The sequence below is a fragment of the Berghia stephanieae genome, chromosome 14 (genome assembly GCF_034508935.2).
Source record: "Berghia stephanieae isolate SIO BIC M18660-M18661 chromosome 14, UCSD_Bste_1.3, whole genome shotgun sequence".
Lineage (NCBI taxonomy): Eukaryota > Metazoa > Mollusca > Gastropoda > Nudibranchia > Aeolidiidae > Berghia > Berghia stephanieae.
The window spans coordinates 25,238,388-25,260,887 of NC_088373.1; the positions used below are offsets into that span (position 1 = coordinate 25,238,388).

Below are 22,500 nucleotides of genomic sequence, written 5' to 3' on the forward strand. Positions count from 1 at the left end.
AAAAAACGTTAAACGTACAATCAATAAGAAACATAAATTTTACAAGATATTCAAAAAGTATCCTCAAACAAATAATTTTCATAACTATGTCAAGGTTAGAAATAAAACCAAATACATGGTTCAAAATGCTGTGAAAACGTATGAGCGTACATTGACATACGAATATAATTGTGGCCGACAGGCTTTTGGAGATACGTCAACAGCATTTTGAAAAGAAAGCCGGGTGTCAGTGTCTTACTGCTGCAAATGTTACTTCGGATTTAGAAAAAGCTAATGTTTTAAATGATTATATTTGATCTGTGTCTGTTCAAGAAGATACTACAAATATACCAACTTTCAATGTTACAAATCAGTTAAACGTTCCCGATTTCTATACGACACACATTGTTGAATTTAGACGTGATAAAAGCTTGGGACCCGATTCCCTTCATCCCCGTTTACTGACGGAAATGGCCTTTGAAATATCACAGCCGCTTTCAACAATATATTATAAGTCATTGAATCTGATACCTTACTCTTATCCATTGAATGGAAACAAGCCAATGTTACTGCCATTCATAAAACGGTCAGCAAATTGGATGCTGCAAACTATAGACCCATCAGCTTAACATGCATACTCTGTAAGGTTATGGAGTTTGTTTTGAAAGACGGAATAATGGAGTGTCTTGAAAGTCATACGATACTAAACGATAACCAGCATGGTTTTAGATCAAAGAGATCATGCATTACTCAACTTTTACAGGTGATGGCGGATTATAACAAGTCAAAATTAATCGTGAGAAATGCATTGATGTTGTTGATCTTGATTTCTGCAAGCCTTATTTATTTAATTTAAAGCATATGGATTTAAAGGGAACATTTTTAACGTGGTTAAATAATCGAATACAAGAGCCATTGTCAATGAGGTAGGGTCTGATTGTAAGAATGTCATTGGCGGTGACCCCCAAGGAACATGGCATTTGGATCTTAATGTTTCCAAATGTAAAGTATTACATGTAGGAAAAAACAACCCATGTCATAACTATCTTACCGATACTTCTATGTCAAATAACTTTCCGTTGTGCCTTATGAAAAAGATGTTTTTAAATTTTGATGTACATATTGATAATTGTGTAAGCCGTGCAAACAGAATAATATGTTTATAGGACCTTTATAAGTCTTGATAAAACCACATTTTTCTATTTGTATAAATTGCTCGTTCAACCAATTCTCGAATACGGAAATTGCATATGGAGCCAATTATATAAAAGACAATCTATTAGTATTGTAAGCGTACAGAGGAGAGCTACCAAAAATATTTATGCCATACAGCATTTATCTTATAAAGAAAGGTTAGAATTTCTTGACTTACCAAGTTTGAAATATAGAAATATTCGTGGGAATTTAATCCAGGTTCATAGATTGGTACATGGTCTGGATAGGATAGACTTTTCTGATTTTTTTCATATTCTAATATTACTTTTACTAGAGGGGACAAGTTTAGGATTTTTCACTAAGTGCAAAACAAACATAAGACAAAATTTGTTCGATATTCATATTGTCGAGAAATTGAAAATTTTGATATTTGAAAGAAAGAATGGAAAATTTATGGATTATTTCAAGGTGTTAGTAGACAGAGAATTATATGGTGGGAGATTTATATAAGACGAATGATACTTTTTCGCCCTATACCATATGTTATGGTATGTTATGTTATGTTATTGTTATTACACTTGTTCTTGTTATTGTGATTGTTCTTCTATTTCATCTTCTTCATCATCATCATCATAATCATCATCATCATCATCATCATCATCATCATCATCATCATCATCATCATCATCATCATCATCATCATCATCATCATCATCATCTCCTTCCTCTTCTTCTTCTTCTTCTTCTTCTTCTTCTTCTTCTTCTTCTTCTTCTTCTTCTTCTTCTTCTTCTTCTTCTTCTTTATTATTATAATTATTATTATTATTATTATTATTATTATTATTATTATTATTATTATTATTATTATTATTATTATTATTATTTTTATTATTATTATTATTATTATTATTATTATTATTATTATTATTATTATTATTATTATTATTATTATTTTTACGTGATGGTCATTATTATTACTTTTTTCAAACATTGTTATTATCATCAAGTCAGCCAGGTGAAGAAAATCACATCTATGTGGTTATTTTTGGTTGTTTTTAATTTTTTGAGGTTTTATTTACCACACTTGCAACACTATTATGTAATTTCAATGTCAGTGAGTAGGAAATTGATAGAGGGAAGTTGTAGATATTAAATTAAAAGCACCGAAGGATAAACTAACAATATACAATATTCAAAAATAGATGGTTATGAAATAGAACACAACAGTAACAGAGAGGTGATTTACAAGGAATATATATATCTAAAGAATTGTAAAATACATATGACTGCCTCTCTTCCATATAAGGATCCCCGGCAGGAACAGTTTAAAAAAAAACCCCGAGGAATCTCAATCCAGAACAAAGACAGAGAGAAAGATGGAACATGAATACGCATATTGGGGATATAAGACACAGCAGGTGGCCTCCTGCACGCAATGGGAGGCCAAAGAACCCACCTAGAATTAATATTTGAATATACACAAACACCCACACACATACACACGTACACGCACACACACACACACACACACACACAGTCGCAGACACTACAACACTACAACACTACAACAAAAAGGCAACGCCGTATAAATAACACTACTCATCACCCCAATGGAATTAGAAACAGCTCCCGGACAGCGTGAAACTATTCAAAGCTGTTAAAAACATTAAACAAAAACCAAAAAGTCGTTTTATAATATCAGAGGCTGTTGGTAAAGTAATATATGATGACAAATAGTTGAATGGTTTAAAAACTATTTCGACAATAAGTACTAAGGTGACCAACAGATAGAACCATTCGAATACCCCGAATCAAGACAAGAAGAAACAATAACCGTTCTTGAGGTTAGTGCAGCTAATTACCAACTTTACAATCACAAGGCCCTGGGAATTGACACCATCAAAGCAGAGGAGCTAAAATGTCTAACTGAACCACAACTAGTCGCGATTGCCAATATGTTTAATGGAATATTCGAACATAAAACACATCTTGGTAAACTAAATCTGTTGAATAAACCAAACATGAAAAAAAGGACCATTAGGAAATTTAAGATCAATTGTTCTTCTTCCAACACTTAGAATATTGCTCAGCGTAATAACATCAACGGAGTAAGATCAAAGATGGAAGAATATCTGTTACCGACACAGATTGGATTCAGAAAAGATAGGAGTACCAGTGACATTGTATGGGCGCACAGGTGGTTGAAAGCCAGAACTGAAAATTTCAAAGAAGAGTTCACTATATCGAGCATTGACATGAGCTCTGCCTTTGATTCAATCTGCAAAAGAAAGCTTTTGAAGGTACAAATCACATTTCTCGAAAAAGATCATATCCCACTAATAAGATGACTACTAGCAAACACAACACTTACGTTTACACCTGACGCGGAAACAGTTTCACTATTAACATGGCTAGGTACTCCCCGAGGAGACAAGCTGAGCCCAATTATTTAATCATATAATTGGAATCAGCACTAAATGAGTTAATACCACAAATGCCGATTCCTCAAGTCCTTACCTGCGAACTGAACTACGAAGACGATGTTGATATCATATTTGATACAACAGACCATTCGAAGGAGTACATACCAACAATAACAAATACTCTGCGACATTGGAATCTTAAATTCAACAAAGTAAAAAACAGATATCGCAGTGGTGAAAAAAAAAAGAAAAATGTAAGAAAACTCGAAAACTTGATAACTAAGAATGAAGACATCAAACCAAGAAAAAGTGCAAATTCGAACTGCATTCAGAGAACACACAACGTTTGGAACAGGACGAACATCATTAATGAAAATAAAATATTACTCCTATATGAAATGCTAGTGCTGTCAATCCTTTTGTACAAGTGTGGTACGTGGGGCCTTACAAGAAAAAAGAATTTGGACATCCGGGACTCTCTTCATCGCAAACAATTGTGACGAGTTATAGGTGTACATTGGCCCGACAAATTGAGTAATGAGGATGTATATGACAGCTGCAGGGTACAATCAGTCAGTACGTGAATATAACAGCCACGATGGAAACTGTTTCGTTATTACGTGCTCCGATGAGATGAAAACATTCCAGCGCAAACATCGATGGATGATACGTCAAACAAGGAGCCAAATACAGAGGGCGTACTCCAACTTCACTTCCAACAGCATTGAATCAAGATCTCAAATAATATCAAATATAATCATAACAAAATGAAGAAATGCTTTCAACAACACAAGGAAATATTCAGTTGCCTCATAACTGATGACCTTTAAAAGCAAAGAACACTTGCGCTGGCAGATATTTATGGACACAAATTGCAAACTGGATACACGTAACAGACAGCACATTAGAAGTAACACACATAGTTCACGGCAAGCGTCCATAGAGACAGTGCAGACATATTCATTCATTCATTCATTACCCAAATTAGTAATCTGGACATAGGAACTGTCATGGTCTCAAGTGAGTAAAGAGCTACTCGACTATGCATAAAGATATATGTAGAATGAGGCCCCAGAATTTACTAGTTACTATAAATGAAAAACAATTAACGATTTGTTTACAATGAAATAAAAATAATGATGAAATTTAATTAAAATAGATAAACAGTGATCGTGGCAGTTACAAATAGAGATATGAATATTTTACGTAACTTATGATAATATGTCAGGTTCGTAAGTTTACGTTTCCAGGCAGTTGATGGGCTTGGATGATCTATTCCTCTGATAACAGGATCGGACTCGTAAAATTCCACTTCCAGGCAATTGGTAATGGGTTAATATGTAATCCTTTGACAGCGGGCTCGGGTTTGATCCTTGAAGATTATACAATCAAAGTTAAAAGCTCCGGCGTCTTAATGGTGTAGATATAATATCTACAAAGTCCCAAAAGATAAAAATCTTACAGTATATAGAAGGAATAGAGCGACTGGCCGTCAGGCATAGATTGTGAAGAGAAGTGAGTGTCAAATGTTAGACCTATCAGCTTTTATAATAAGTGGCTACGTGACAGAATGTAGAACGAAAAGTATTCACTAATTAGAAATTAATTCGAGGGAAGGCTATAAAAGGAAAGACGATCTAATATTAGAAGGTAAAGTTTATCTAAGCCTACCGAAATATAACTGGAGTGAGAAGAATTCAGTTCTTAATAAAATAAAATTTAATAAGATAATTGTGAACAACCTTTACTGTGACACCCCCCACCCACGTTTAAAATATACTCTTTAACCATTATGGGAAAGATAGATTTTACAAACGGAAGTAAATTTACTATCATGATACTCTAGCATTAATCCATTGTTATGATTTGTGCTACAATTAAATTATTTATTAACTAGACATGGAAATGTTTATATTAACGTAGGTATATGAATGGGTGACAATAACAATGAAAGATTGTGATTACAAATCATTGTGATGAACAACATGATGGCAATGTGATTACAAATCATTGTGATAAACAATAGTGATGGCAATGAAGCATGATTTAAGTCGATGATATGAAGGTAATTTACTGAATGAAATGAATGAAAATGTAAATGGAATATTGACATTTCAATTATTAATCATAAATGAGTGAAAATTCATAACAATAATAGTAAAGAGAAGATTTCCCAAATCATGAATGGGTATGGTATATATATCCAAACAATACTCAATGTTACATTAAGTAGGGTCATCATGTTTACAAATAAAATTATCGAAATTGTGCGTTCTGATTTGGCATAATTTTCGAGGTAACTAACAGTATGCATGAGAGGTTAAGTTATACCCTTCTCACGTCATTACACTAATCGAGAAAGTAGGTCGGCGTGAATATTTTCACAGCCTGGTATGTGAGAGATACTGAAAGTGTAATTTTGCAAAAATAGACTCCACCTTAGTACTCTACTATTATTCATTTTGTTATTTCTTATGTACGTGAGTGATTTATGGTCCGTTTCGACCACAAACTCTTTTAGCAGTAGATATCTGCTGAATGTCTTTAAAGCAAAGACGATGGCCAGTCCTTCACGCTCTATTACAGAGTATCGTGATTCTCTGTCCAATAATTTTCTGCTTGCATATAAGCAAGGCATTAGAGTTCCCTCATGCTCCTGTAATAGTACACCTGCGATGCCCTTATCAGACGCGTCAGTTCTTACAACAAATTCTTTTGACATGTCGGGTAATTTAAGAATTGGTTCTGAACAGAGTAATGCCTTTAATTGGTTAAAGCTATTCTGACACGCTTCTGTCCAAACAATTTTGTTCGGTGACCCATTCTTTGTCAGATTTGTTAGCGGTGTCGCGATGTGCGCGAAGTTGTAAATGTATTTCCTGTAAAAATTTAGGAGCCCAAGTACTTTGCGTACTTCTTTTTTTGTCTTAGGTGGTTGCAATTGTGCGATTTTTGTTTGTTTTTCTGTCTCGGGTGTCTGTGTCCCATGACCAACGGTATGATTAATCCTGCATTTGAAGCTTCGATATTAGTAAACATAGGTTGCGACACTGTCTCTATCAAAATACTTTTTTAGCATATTTGCATGGAATGTCTTTGTTGTGTTGTTAATTTTAATCTCGTAATTAACATTAGATTTTACTGCTGTTATTTTGAATGGTCCTTTCCATGTAGCTAAAAGTTTACTCGAGTCATCGGGTAAGAGTATTAGTACTTTGTCACCAATCTCAAATTTTCTTGACTTGCTTTTTCGATCGGAGTATTCCTTGTATTTCTCTGCTTTTTTAGTGACGGATTCCTGTGCTAGCTTACACGTGTCCTCTATTCTGTCTTTCAGGTTTCTTACATATTCGTAAGCAAACATAATTTTGTTATTGTCCTCCTCATTCCCTTTACAAATGTCGGCTACTATATTGATCGGGCCGCGAGGTGATCGTCCATACATCAACTCAAATGGGGAGTAGCCTGTAGATTATTGGGGTATTTCTCTATATGCAAATAGGATTGCTGGTAAGTATCTGTCCCAATCATCTGGTTTTTCTGCTGACACTTTTCTTAACATATTCTTTAGAGTGCCATTAAATCTTTCACAAAGACCATTTGCTTGGGGGTGGTAGGGAGTTGTGAATGAGTGTTGGATTCCCATGAGTTTCATGGTTTCATGCATCATATGTGATGTAAATTGGGGTCCATTGTCCGACAGTATCTCATTTGGTATGCCTATTCTAGTAAAAATTGTCATCAATGCTTCAGCTATGTGATCCGATGTAGTTGATTTCAATGCTATCGCTTCTGGCCACCTGGTTGCGTAATCGACTAGTGTTAGTATGTGTGTATGGTTTCTATCTGATTTTGTTAAAGGGCCTATAATGTCAATTGCAACTTTTTGAAAAACTTTTTCAATAACTGGGGTGTCTCTAATGGCAATCTCGGTATTCTGCCTTTTGCGACTCTTCTTTGGCATGTGTCACACGATTTCACATATTCTCGGACGTCTTTAGTAATTCCAGGCCATGTGAAATTCTCGGATATTCTCTTCAATGTGGAAGAGCTCCCAAGATGTCCAGAAGTTATTGAATCGTGCGCTATTCCAAGGATTTTGTTTCTGTAAATACTCGGCGTGACCAGTTATTTAGCTATTTTGTTTCTTTTCCTATGTAACCTGAACAGAATATCTTTTTCAATGATGTATTCAACTTTTGATTTCGTCCCTTTGTTTGCGATATTGAAATATGAAGTTAAAGTCGGGTCCTTTTTCTGTTCTTCAATGAACCTGTTCCTGTCAAATTGTTGTGGTTCTAGAGAAATAGTCATTGGCTTCTCTGTTGTCTTAGTCATCTTTCTTGTTTCTGCTAGACAAGCTGTTTCTTGGGTTAATGACCATTCTTTTACATCTGTTGGGTTGTCTTTAAGACCTTTTATATTGCCAACAATAACATCAGCGACGGGGTTGGGAAGTATACAGCATTCCACTATTCCTGTATAGTATGGGGTTTCTATGTACACATTAGCTGTTTCAAAGGTTTCGACTGTGCCACTGAATGTGATGCATTGTACCGTTTTTCCAGTTTTGTCTTCGTCATTGATCAAAGATGCTTTTATTCCTACTGTACTACATCCTGTGTCTCTCAATATTTTGCAATCAGTTCCATTAGCTTTGCCTTCACAAAAAAATAGCGATCCTGATTTGTGAGTTTGTGTTAAAAGTGACATACCTTTCACGCAATACACATTTATATTTTCTCCTGACATTACTCGTGTCTGATTGTTTACACTTGTTTGGAGTGATGCATTTGCAGTTTCTTTTGGATATCCCACGATTTTGTAACATTTGTCTGCTGTGTGGCCTTTCATTCCACAATATTGACATTTAATTATAGGTTTGTTGGTTTTCTTATACTCAGTATTATTGTCAGTGCTATTTCTTGTTTTGTTTTGATAGGGTCGGCTATGGTCTCTATTGAACTGTTTGTTCCATGGTTTGTTACTATGATCATCTTGTTTCACTTGCGTGTTCCGAGTGATTGATCGGCTCGTTCTATTTGAGTACTGAACTTTAGGTGTACCTGGACTCTGAGCAGCGGCAGCGTAGTATGGTTCCTTCAATGTTCTGCTAAGGGGTGTCAATGGATGTGCGCTGTTAAAGTTTTCTGCTTAGATTTTTAATTTGTCCAAGTTTTCTGGCTTTCTCTCTTTAAAGAATGCGACTAAATCTGGGTTGCAAGCTTGATAGATTCGATTCTTCAGCGTGAGATAGTAAAGGCCTGCAAAGTCGTCTTGTTTTACGTTTGCCAACTCAAGCCACCGATTTAGAAATTGAGTAATTCGGTTCACGAATGTATTAAAGTCTTCTCCACTTTCCGGTTTTGCAGTGTGAAACCTTTCCTGGTAACCATCTTCCGTTAATCTAAATCTTTTTAGTAGAGCGTCTTTAATTTTTCCATAGTCATCTGCATCTTCAGTTGTTAAGGTATAGAAAACTTTTAGCGGTTCTCCAGATAAGCAGTTAATCAAGGCTGTGGCCCATTTGCTTTCTGGCCAACGATAACCTTTAGCCTGAACTTCGAATCGGTGTAAGAAGGATTCTAGGCAGTCTGAGCGTTCATCGTATGTTGGCATGCGTGGAAGTTTCACGAAAAATTCATCACTATTATTATGTTTTTCTTTCATCCGTTTTGTTTTTGTTTTTTTTCATTTTCCGCTCTTTGGTCCTTTTGTTTCTTCTTCTGCTAAGCTATTTTCTTTTAGTTCCTTTCTTGGCTCTTTCTTCTCGTTCTTCTCTCTTTCTTCTTCAATTCTTTTCATTTCTTCTCTACGAATTCTTTCTTCATGTTCTTTTCTTCTCTACGAATTCTTTCTTCATTTTCTTCTCTACGAATTCTTTCTTCATTTTCTCTCTACGAATTCTTTCTTCATTTCTTCTCTACGATTCTTCTATTTTCTTCCTACGAATCTCTTCTGTCTTTCTTCTTTTACTTCTTCGACCATGAAAATATTCTTTCCTGGGTATTTCTACGTCCTTTGCGAGACTTAAGTATCTTTTATATGCTTCCATGTTCCAATAAATTAGTTACGATATTTTATATATATTATATTGACAGGATACTGTTACTGACTGTTTTATTTATTTACACTTACTGGAATGAACTGTTCTATTTTTAGAAATCTCTCTCTCTTATTTCAACTTATTATGTATGTTGAATTTGATGCCTTTTATCGTTATATCTTATAAAGCAATGTGTCAATACAATGCGGAGTTATTATGACTTGAGTCAATAACAATGTGTCAATCGCGTGTACTCTAAACTATGTTACTACGAAAAATGTATCACCAATGTGTGTGACTCGTCGTTAGTTTGTGTACAATTATTCACAATGACGCTAATATACTAGAGTGTGATAACAATAATTGGATGCCAAAATAATCCCAAGTTATCTATCACTAAATATAACACGACGGCAAGTAGACTCCTTTTATTATTATTTAGTTTTTAAAGACTCACTTTTCAGAACATAATATATAAGTGGTTTTCGGTAACAGTTATATGCAAAAAATGCATTTAAAACAAATCACTATGCAAAACAAATCACGATGTCTATAGTTACTATGTGATGCCCAACTCATGTAAAAGAGAATAATGAAGGATATATTTACCAACTCAGTTCGTGGCTGGGACCTCTCTCTTGTTCAATGGTTGTTCTACAATTGTAATTAGGCATTGAAGAGTGTTTAACAGTGATGTCTGAAATACAAAACAATAAAATATCGTAAGATTTACAATAGTTACAAAATGTGTTCACAACACTGAGTGATTGGATGACAGGTGAATGAATCGTTATGGAATGTAAACATATTGAAAACAATTCATGAATGAGGCAAACAACAAAATGACATGAGTGATGTGGACAAGGAATGAATGAATGAATGAAAAACTGAGTGAATAGATGAATGAATGAATGGATAATATATGAATGAAAGAATGAAGGGAGGAATTAATGTATGAATGATTGGATAAATGAGTGAATAAACGAATGAATGGATGAATAAATAAATGAATGAACAATGAATGAATGAATAATTTATAAATGAATAAATGAATGAAGGAATGAATCAATAAAATGCTATTCAATTTGAATGAAAGAATGAATGGATAAATTGCTATTCCATTTAAATGAAGAAATGAAAAAGAGAAAAAAAAATTAATCCTGTAAATAGGGAGTTCAATTAAAATATGATCAAGTGGGGCAATTAAGAGTTTTACAATTTAAACTTTAAAGTTAGATGAAATAGATATAAGTAACTAAATAAATTCAATTCTTTATAAGTGTCCCCTCCAAAATGTCATGGTCTCAAGTGAGTAAAGAGCTACTCGACTATGCATAAAGATATATGTAGAATGAGGCCCCAGAATTTACTAGTTACTATAAATGAAAAACAATTAACGATTTGTTTACAATGAAATAAAAATAATGATGAAATTTAATTAAAATAGATAAACAGTGATCGTGGCAGTTACAAATAGAGATATGAATATTTTACGTAACTTATGATAATATGTCAGGTTCGTAAGTTTACGTTTCCAGGCAGTTGATGGGCTTGGATGATCTATTCCTCTGATAACAGGATCGGACTCGTAAAATTCCACTTCCAGGCAATTGGTAATGGGTTAATATGTAATCCTTTGACAGCGGGCTCGGGTTTGATCCTTGAAGATTATACAATCAAAGTTAAAAGCTCCGGCGTCTTAATGGTGTAGATATAATATCTACAAAGTCCCAAAAGATAAAAATCTTACAGTATATAGAAGGAATAGAGCGACTGGCCGTCCGGCATAGATTGTGAAGAGAAGTGAGTGTCAAATGTTAGACCTATCAGCTTTTATAATAAGTGGCTACGTGACAGAATGTAGAACGAAAAGTATTCACTAATTAGAAATTAATTCGAGGGAAGGCTATGAAAGGAAAGACGATCTAATATTAGAAGGTAAAGTTTATCTAAGCCTACCGAAATATAACTGGAGTGAGAAGAATTCAGTTCTTAATAAAATAAAATTTAATAAGATAATTGTGAACAACCTTTACTGTGACAGGAACATCAAGTTAACCAGAAACAAAAACAATCTATTGATCCCGATCATTCACATGATGCTGTGCTAACTGATAAAATGCATGAGCGTTAAAACGGCCATATCGGTTGAAATGTGGGTGTTTTTAACATACGAGTATCGTATGCACTATTTAAAACAATGCCTATTTCGGGTGCGAGAAAAATAATGGAAATTTTCTGAAACCATACTATAAATGATGCAAGTCTAAATTGTATTTAAATTACACACAATTATTGGAATTAATGTAGGCTACAGGATTTTTAAAAAATAAATTGTTGAAAAATCTTAACTCTATGATTGATTTGATAAACGCATCGCATATTTTCATGTTTGTAATTTTTTGTCTGTTGGCGCGTAGTGGCTTTCACTTTTAATTCTATAATATTTTTAAAGACATTTCTGTAATCTGCTCCTCTTTCAGTCTTCTTGATCTCCTGACTGAATTTCAAAATGACTTCAACAGACTTTTAGTTTGTTTAGACTTCCTATTACTTTTTTTTCGTTTTGACATTTTGAATTTGGAAATTTCCGGCCTCAATAAAAAAAATCGTGAACTTTCACATAGCGCAATATCCACATAAACTTGCTCAAATTGCTTTACAAAGGGGCATTGACTAACGCGTAACATGTAGATCGAGACTTGACGCTTGATATGAGATTTTACATTTGTTTCCGACAGAAGACAACGCTGTTAACGGTCAGGTATTCATTCTACACCTGAGTAATGTTAGAGAATGTGAGTAATGAGTCTTTTCCAATAACTCGGACCTTGGACCTTCCGATCATAAAGCGAATGTCATGCCACGTGAACACATAGCGAGTTTTGGAGGTGTCAAAGATTAGGTCTAAATACTACATTATGTAATTTCTAAGGAGATTAAAAATTCTTTTAAAGAGTGTCCGAAGGCAATGGTTATTGCCATCGATTGTTTCAAAGGTTGGATACAACGTATACATATCCATTGTTGTAATTGACACTGTTTTGCATATTTCTTTGAAGAATTCCAATACAAAATTGACACATAATTTTGGTTATCAGACCTGCACATAAATTGCACGTCGGTCGGAAACAAAGTTGACAAATGACTGATTATTGTACTCTTCCCCATAAATAGTAAAATGCGTAATGATATAAAGTTTACAATAATAATTTGTACGTCAGATTATCAAGCGTTAAATTCTACTAAAATTAGATTTTGAAATAATTATTAGACATTTTTATGATTTTTTGAGAATGTCTTTTATTGAGATATCAGGAAATGAGAATAGATTGTGGGCTAGTATAAATTATTTCTTCCACCGTTGCGTTTTGGAATTTGAACTTTGTTCTCAACGCGCACTCGCAGGCTTGCATAGCAATTGGGAACACGTCCGGAATTCTAGAAATGCAAAAGTGTAAGAATCATATATTAGTAACTTCGAATTTACTAGATGGAGAATGAAGAGAACTGCCAATACTACGAAAAATCCGTAGAAATACGAATTTTTGCCTTCAATTTCAGAATTTCATGAGCATCTGTAAGTCATTAAAATTTATTGAAAATGAACGATGATGCCAGGCTACATTATTTAAAGGATTTTAAAGTGTTATTTAATCCTTGTGATGGTCAAACATTGATCTATAAAGTAAACTTTAGCGACTACTACTTTATGTCCTAACAACAACGAATTTTAACATTTCAAAGTTGACAGGCTCTAGAATCTCACAGAATCATCGCATCAAGCCCGACATATAAACATACACACGCACACACAAACGCATATACACACACAAACACTTACAACCATCGTCTTATCAATGCTTTATTTTCAAAAGTTTTTAAAGATGGATTATTATCTTAAAATCTCCATAACAATAATTATTTTTTTTTTACAAATACGGTTTTTTATTTCCAAAATGATTTCAAGAAATTAGAATGCAATTGTCGAGGTGAAAGAGATTTGCTTTAGCTATACTCAATAAAAATTGCAAAACGTAATTCAGCACAAATCCTGGAATCGTCAACACATATATTATATATCGCCATCGCATGTTGAGTCGTTGATTTCCCTTTTTTTTGTAGGAACAAACTTGACCTTTGAACTATTTTAATGTATCGCAATGTCCATTAAAGCGGGGAGCCTTGTCAATCCCAGGAGGGATTACCAAGCACCAGGAGAAGGAACACTCCAACCCGGCGGGTCCCCAGGTGGCAGATAGGGGGTAGCTGTGCAACAGCCGGACCAAATCAGCACAAACTATAGAGACGTCAAGGAGAAGGCTACTCTTAACAAACCAAAATGTGGTAGAACGGACTCAAGAGGCCTGGCCCTCTAAGTCTAAGATTGATCATAGGGCTAATGACCCCGATCTCAGAAAAAACTATTGTTACAGACACTAACACAGGAACAAAGAACGAAGAGGAGCACAGTAGTCTGGATCGGCAGTTCACAAATCGACGGAACGGGTGGCGCAGAGCACTGTATATAAGACCGTTGATGGTCAAATCCGAGAGGAAGCTAGCAACCAGACACCATTGTTGTCTCTTCTTGAACCAAAACAACGCATTCTACTGTGGAATGTTAGAGGACTCTTCCAAACGAGAAAGCTAAAACAGGCAACATATGAAATGAACAGATATAATCTGGACATGATGGCAATATGCGAGTCACGGTGGGTTGGCAATGGCCATAGAAATCTTGCAATAGGGCATACAATGAGTTATTCAGGAAGAGAAGATGAACCGCATTTTAACGCTATTGCTCTTCTATTATCAAAAAAGCAAGAAAGACTCATAGAATAGAAGCCAATGGGAGAACAATATCGCAAGGCAAGACTCAACGCAAAATATTTTAAATTGACAGTAATTGTCTGTTATGTCCCACAGGAGGACAAGAGTGAGGACGAGAAAGAAATATTTTATGATAACCTAAACCAAACAGTGCAAGAGGCTCCAAAACATGATATACTTATAGTGCTTGGTGACCTAAATGCAACGATTGGACAAGATAATGAAATAAGAGAACAAACGGATGGGAAAGAAAGTTTTCTATAAGAGACAAATGACAATGGTGAACGATTGACATACTTCAGTAAAAACAACAATCTAATCATTGAAGGCATCCTTATCAAGCATAAAGAAATACACAAATTCACTTCGACTTTCCCTGATCGTAATACAAAAAAGCAAATCGACCATATCATGATCAACAAGAAATGGAGAACATCATTGCTAGACATGAAAACTAAAAGAGGTGCTAATATTGCAAGTTATCATGAGTTACTTGTTGCAAAATCAGACTGAAATTGAAATATACAAAGAGTATAGTCTCTGAAAGAAAAGGAAAATTCGATTTTGGAAAACAGCAAGATCCTCATATTGCACAACAATTCAAACTAGAGCTATCAAATATATATCAAGGGTTACAAGCTGATGAAGTGAATATCACACAATTCACTCAAGAATTCGGTGGGGTAAGCCTGAAAGTACTAGGATCCGCCAAAAAGAAAAAGGAACAATGGTATCATATCAGAAGAATCTTGGAAACTGATTTGGAGAAAGGAAGCAGATGAAAAAAGAACTATTGAAAACGAAGTCTCAAAGAATTCAAGGTCACTTAAAAGAAAAGTATTCAAAACTAGACAAAAGCATAAAAAATTATTACGACAAGACAAGTAAACACTATTATGATAAGGATTCTGGTAGGGTTGAGAAAGCAAATCAAAGAAAAGATATGAGAACGTTGTAACAGACATCCAAAATGCTGTCGAAAGACTGCCAGAATTCTGAACTACATGTAAAAGATTCAGAAGGAAATTTACTACCATGAGAATTAAAGCAAATGGAACGGTGGAAAGAAAATTTCGAAACTGTATTGAACAGAGCATCACCAAGACTACGTACAAACATCTAACCTGCAAATCAATACAGAACCCCCAACCACCGAAAATAAAAAGGCAATTAAAAGTCTCAACACAGCCAAAGCAGCAGGTGAAGACCAAGTGACAGCTGAAATGTTGCAAATAGAAAAGGAAATCACTCCCCAAATCTTGCAAAATATATTCTCAGATATCTGGAAATCACAACAAAATGGAGTTTTGGCTTAATGTCAAACTGCGCAAAAAGGGAAAGCGATCTGATTGTAAAAGTTGGCGAGGCATCATGTTGCTCTCATTCACAAGGAAAATATTTAGCAGAATAGTTTTGAACCGCATAAACCTAGCAATAGAACCGAAGCTCAGAACACAGCAAGCAGGATTTCGAAAGGACCTCTCATGCTCCGACCATATCTTGACGCTAAGAAAAATATTCTAACAGTCGCAGGAATGGAATTCACCCTTATTTGCAAACTTTATAGACTTCGACAGTGACTGAATGTTTTGATATTAACACAGGAGTGAAGCAAGGCTGCATTATATCTCCTTTTCTTTTCTGCCTTGCAATCGAATGGGTCATGAAGGAATCAGTAAACAACAAGAAAACCGGACTCAGTTGGACATGTTAGAAGATCTTGACTTTGCAGACGACATTGTACATCTCACTCACAATTTCACAGTTGTACAGTCAAAGATACAACTGGTTGCCACTAATGTTCTTAAGTTAGGCCTATAAAATTAATGTTGAAAAGACCAAAAAATGAGGACGAATTCTAATTCAAACAGAATTCTGACCATAAACAACCAGGTAATTGAGGGTATGGAGCTTTTGACCGATCGAGGCTGCAGGCTTAGTCAAAATGGAAATTCCGAAGACGAAATAAAAGATGGATTAACGAAAACAAAAAGAGCCTTTGGAATGATCAGAAATATTTGGAAATTAAGAAAAATTACCAGCAAAACAAAGCTACATCGCTTCAAAACAAATGTTCTCTCTGTTCTCCTTTATCGGTCTGGATCATGGAAACTGACAACTAACTCCAACAAATTAAATGCATTCCAAAATAAAAGCCTAAGAAAGATCCTGGGGATATTTTGGCCAAAAGAAATATCAAAGAAAAAGCTGGCTAAACGGAAACAAATTGAACCGGTATCAGAAGATGTAAATAGGAGAAGGTGGAAATGGACTGGCCATGTCCTCAGAGTGGATCTGAGTGCCATTTCCTGGATAGCCCTCAGGTGGAACCCTCAGAGAACGAGAAGAGGGGGCCCCCGCTGGAGACCTGGAGGAGAAGCATCAAAAGAGAAATGAAAGCTAGTGCTTGATCTTAGGGACAGATGACAATAATGGCCTCCAACCGAGAAAGATGACGTTCCACCGTGTCAGTCTTATGTACTGATCAAGCACTAAGAAGTTAAATCAATAAGTAAGTACTATCCACTAAATGTGCCCAAAGCGTTGGACAAAGGGTTCATGACAAACAGCAACATATAACATGTAGAACAAAACAACAGATGTTGGGCCATACTATTTTTTTCGACAGAGAAAACGCTGTTAACGACCAGGTACTCATTTTACACATGAGTATTATGAGAGAATTGAGTCAAGAGTCTTTTTCAAGGACTCAACCATGCGCTGAGCAAGCCTCGAACCTAGGATATTCCTATCCGAAAGCGTGTTATACTACAAGACAACTATCTAAAATCCACATTAACCTTTGCTTAATTCGTTCAATGGTTTTTCATCTGAATGTCGACATAACTAGGACATGTACTTCTGTCGATTTGACCAATTTCGGAAACGAATCACTTTTTTTTTAGCTTTAAAAGATAGATAGATAGATAGATAGATAGATAGAGAGAGAGAGAGAGGAGAGAGAAAGAGAGAGAGAGAGAGAGAGGGGGAGAGAGAGAGAGTGATAGATAGAGAGAGAGAGAGAGAGACGCCAAGAACGAACTAATGTTGAAGTAGTAGTAGAAGTAGTAGTCGTAGTAGAAGTAGTAGTAGTAGTAGTAGTAGTAGTAGTAGTAGTAGTAGTAGTAGTAGTAGAAGTAGTAGTAGTTGTAGTAGTAGTAGTAGTAGTAGTAGTAGTAGTAGTAGTAGTAGTAGTAGTAGTAGTAGTAGTAGTTGTAGTAGAAGTAGTAGTAGAAGTAGTAGTAAAAGTAGTAGTAGTAGTAGTAGTAGTAGTAGTAGTAGTAGTAGTAGTAGTAGTAGTAGTGGTAGTAGTAGTAGTAGTAGTAGTAGTAGTAGTAGTAGTAGTAGTAGTAGTAGTAGTAGTAGTAGTAGTAGGAGGAGTAGTAGTAGTAGTAGTAATACTAGTAGTAGAAGTTGTTGTTGTTGTAGTTGTAGTAATGCTAATAATGATAATAATATGATGATGATAACAGTAATAATAATAATAATAATAATAATAATAATAATAATAATAATAATAATAATAATAATAATAATAATAATAATGATAATAATAATAATGATAATAAGGATAGTATTGATAAGTAGTAACTTACCATTTCTTTTTACAGTTAAAATATGATCCCTGGTGATTTCATGTCCAGTTTGGTTGAACCACACAACCTGCAATTGGAAGCTTGGCTGATCGATATAATTACAACTACAGCTAATCGATGCAGCTTCCCGACTGAGATTTGCAGGACAGTCAACACCCAGCGATATTTGAGGTGGGTCTTGGGAGAGGGAAAGAGGGGGGGGGGGTGGTAACAATAAATAAATGTTGGATTGATAAAGAAACAATAGATGGAATTGAAAAGGAAAATGGTAGTCGTGATTATTGTACTGATGCTGACCGTGATGATGATGACGGTGATGGTGAGGTTTTATGTTTATGACAATGACGACGCTGCTAATTCTGCGGTTGGTGATGATGATGATAATAATCATGACGATGATGAGAATGATGTTGATGTTGATGATGATGATGATGATAATGATGATGATGATGATGATGATGATGATGATGATGATGATGATGGTGATATTAACAATAAGGACTAAAATAGTAATAATAATAATAATATTAATAATGATAATAATAATAATAATAATAATAATAATAATAATAATAATAATAATAATAATGATAATGATAATGATAATAATAATAATAATAATAATAATAATAATAATAATAATAATAATAATAATGATAATAATAATAATAATAATAATAAATAATAATAATAATAATAATAATAATAATAATGATAATAATAATAATAATAATAATAATAATAATAATAATAATAATAATAATAATAATAATAATAATAATAATAATGATGATGATGATGATGATGATGATGATGATGATGATGATGATGATGATAATGATGATGATGATGAATTGATGATGATGAAGATATCAGTGATGTTGGTGATGATGATTAAAATAATTGATAAAAACTAAAACAAAATACGGCCACGGCTACCTGCAACTCCAATATTATCTTTGGTATCAGTGGCGTTTAGTATAGAGGGAATAATTCCATTGTACCCATTGCAGGTGACCGAGTAAAACCCTGCATATTCTGCGTCCCATCCTTTGCAGATAAATGGACGAGTGCCGTTCGTGCTTCTTCGTCTTCGTCCGATGGGTGTACATTCGATTTTGTGAAGGAGATTATCATCCTTGCGTATTTCCAGTGTAACGTTCGTTTTGTCTTTTGGATTGTCGTCGTCCTCAGGAAGATCGCAGTAGAAATTGAAAGGACCTTTAGTTCTATCTAAAGTTACCCATTCTTGAAGCCGTACGGATATTGACTTTGGCCCATCTGAAAAGGTATAGAAATGAAATATTTATTTCGTAGTATATGCACACAAATTTGTAAAATACACACACCCATACATACGCACGCGCGTGCGCAGATAATTAAATCAAACAAAAACAAACAAATAAACATGACGTACAAAATACAAAGAGGAACACAAACACACACGCACACATGTACTCATTAACATTTGAAGGCATTGCATGAACTATTTGAAGGCGATTACTGAAACATGCACACATACTCAAAGGTTCTATATGGCTAGCTGGGGGGGGGGGGGGGGGGGTAGAAAAAAACCATTGCAAAACGCATCAAGCATGGTAACTCCTTGGAAATTCGTTATATAAATGATCATATTTATATATTTGATTAATATGGATGGCCGGCCGGATTAAAATCCATACTTACATGGAAAATTTGCAGTGTAGGAAATGGTTGCACTATTTTCAAATGAGGATATCATTATACATATGAAAGTATTGTTACCACCCGGAGCTGAATCTGAAATAATATTAATAATAATAATAATAATAATAATAATAATAATAATAATAATAATAATAATAATAATAATAATAATAATAATAATAATAATAATAATGATGATGATGATGATGATGATGATAATAATAATAATAATAATAATAATTATTATTATTATTATTATTATTATTATTATTATTATTATTATTATTATTTATTATTATAATGAAGCATTTATAAAGTGCACACTTCCACTTAAAGGTGCTTGGAGCTCTATGACAAATAATCTTTTTAAAAACAACAGTTAAGTGACAATCAATAGTTAATCAATGCGCAAATTAAAATATACAACGGACTAAAAGACACGGGGAAAAAAGTTATGTTTTCAGATTTAAAAAAAAAAAATCAAATGAAGGGTTGGGCCTAGTTTTGAAACTTATGTTATTCCATAACCGAGAGTATTGATACAGAGAGCTTTACTGTTAAATTTATTTGAAAATGTTCTTATGTTAAGCAATAAAGAGTCATTAGATCTGAAAGCTCGCGCTAGGTTAGGAAATATTAGGTTTATATAGTAGGAAATTACAAATAAACAATAGGATTCAATAGTCTGATATCACGTCGCCAGCAACGGGCAACTTGGTTCTAAACAAAGAAAATCGGTACTTTTTATTCTTTATGTTGACTAGAACTTTTTTACATGTCATGTGATTAGATTGTATAGAATTCAAAACATGATCAGATTTAAAATGTTTTTCTCCTCTGGATACACACTTTTATGCTCGTCGAAGTATTTTATAAGGGCGTCCGCCATTGTTCCGATAGCTTAGAGACAGTTGCTAAGTTACTATGCGCCATTACGAGGGAAGTGACGCTACGACTGTTGAAGCGGATTGCATTCTGGTCAGTTTATTTAATGTTGTTTCGTCAGCTTTTAGGGGCACGGCGCTTGCGACCCATATAGTTCATTTCAGTGCCAGTAAAAAGAATTGGGAGAAGAATAGTAAAAATTCTGTAATTAAAAAATTGAGCTTTTATAGTGCAATATCCATTTAATTGTTTAAATAGGCAACAGAGAGGGAACAGATAGGGAACTCATAATCCAAATGATACGAGTTGCAAGAAGCTGTTGATTGTAAACAGTGATGTCTTTATGTTAATGGAATAAACTGATCTTTTATCTAGCGCAATATCCACTAAAAGTGCTCAAAGCGCTTTACACGGGGTCCCTAGTCAACAGCCACTTAACAGAAGGACGTGACATGACGCCTGTAAGGCGATATTACATTGTTTTGTTCGGAAATAGATAACTCTGTTAACGGCCAGTACTCATTTTACATATAAGTACGGTGATATAATGTGAGTAAAGAGCCTTTTCCAAGGACTCAATTATGCGCCGAGCAAGACTTGAACTCATGTGACCTTCCGATTCGAAAGCGAGTGTCATAGCACAAGACGACATGGCCGCTAATGAATACAAGATCTTTAATCAAGAGCAAAATACATACAGGAGTCCTTAGGAGCCATTAGGCCCATGAAGCCGGAGTTTACCCCGGTTTCTATAACGTGAAACGGAAAATAGCAATTGCTTACTAGCATTTTGATAGGACGCTAGTCTATCCCAAAGTACTTTCCGCATGATGTAACAGACTCGGCTGCTCAATCATTGCTGGGTGGACAGAGGGGACAGACAAAAAGCTCAACTGCACCGTGGATCGATCTCTGTCCCTTTGATAATGATGCGAGTGATCTACCAATTGAGCTATCGGTACCCCCCCCCCCCCCCCCCCCCCCCCGTTCAAATAAAAAATACCGCATAAAGAACTAGAAATTCAATTTACAAACGTCACTTCAATGACTTTTGGAAAATCTACTCATTTGCTAACCTGCAGTGAAACTCATTTAAAATAAGCTGGCCTGGAAGGATTAACATTAAATATATGAAACGGGAGTACTTCAGCCGTTTCTCGGCACTTTTATTGTATTATTACTTATTTTCAGCCATTATGGACGCTCAATTAGTCATAATGTCCAATAAATATTACTATTTATGATAAGTTTCATTATTATAAGTCGTGTGATTTTTCCTAATCTAATAAAAATTTAAAAAAAACAATTTTCTTAGTCGGTTGTCTTTTACGACTCCTACCGACCACATGGTTACTGACTGTTTCCCAACGGTTTCGACATTGCAAGTGATGGCAAATATTGTGTTCCGTCAGCTATAGTATCTTCTTTTAGGGCTGGAGTGTGTGTGTGTGGGGGGGGGGGGGGAGGGAATTCGAGGACGCACCCCGGACCATAGTTTTGGGGTCTCTTCACCCCCCCCCCCCCCCCTTCCGTACCCGGATAATTTTTTTTTAAAATCCCGTCTTTAGGCGCGTACTTTGAAACTACGGAAGTCCTTTCGGGGGAATCGGGTTCCAATGGGACTTTGTCCATGGAGCCGAAGTTATCTCAGTTTCTATAGCGTGAAACGTACAATAGCAATTGCTTGTTTTCCTTTAGATAGGTCACTCAATCTATCGCAAAGTACTTTCCGTCAGATCAAATAGAGACAACTACCCATTCAGTGCTAGGTAGACTGAGTGTCAGAATTATGTTGTTTGTTTTACACAACGGCGCATAAGGGCGTTTGAAAGCAAACGCTATAGTAGATTGCTACGCATGTCATATACGGAGCATCGCACAAACGAAGAAATAGAAG

General features: G+C 34.9%; 1 protein-coding gene across 1 annotated transcript in view; it reads right to left on the reverse strand.

Annotated features, from left to right (window-relative positions):
- LOC144959454 (uncharacterized) overlaps positions 1–22,500 on the reverse strand; it is a 93,554-nt gene that overhangs the window by 56,700 nt on the left and 14,354 nt on the right. The window contains exons 4-6 of the mRNA XM_078892048.1: positions 19,719–19,811; positions 18,972–19,313; positions 18,033–18,209 (exon numbers count right to left, since the gene is read on the reverse strand). Of these exons, the coding sequence (XP_078748174.1) occupies positions 18,033–18,209; positions 18,972–19,313; positions 19,719–19,811 (612 nt within the window). The remainder of the gene's footprint in view (positions 1–18,032; positions 18,210–18,971; positions 19,314–19,718; positions 19,812–22,500) is intronic.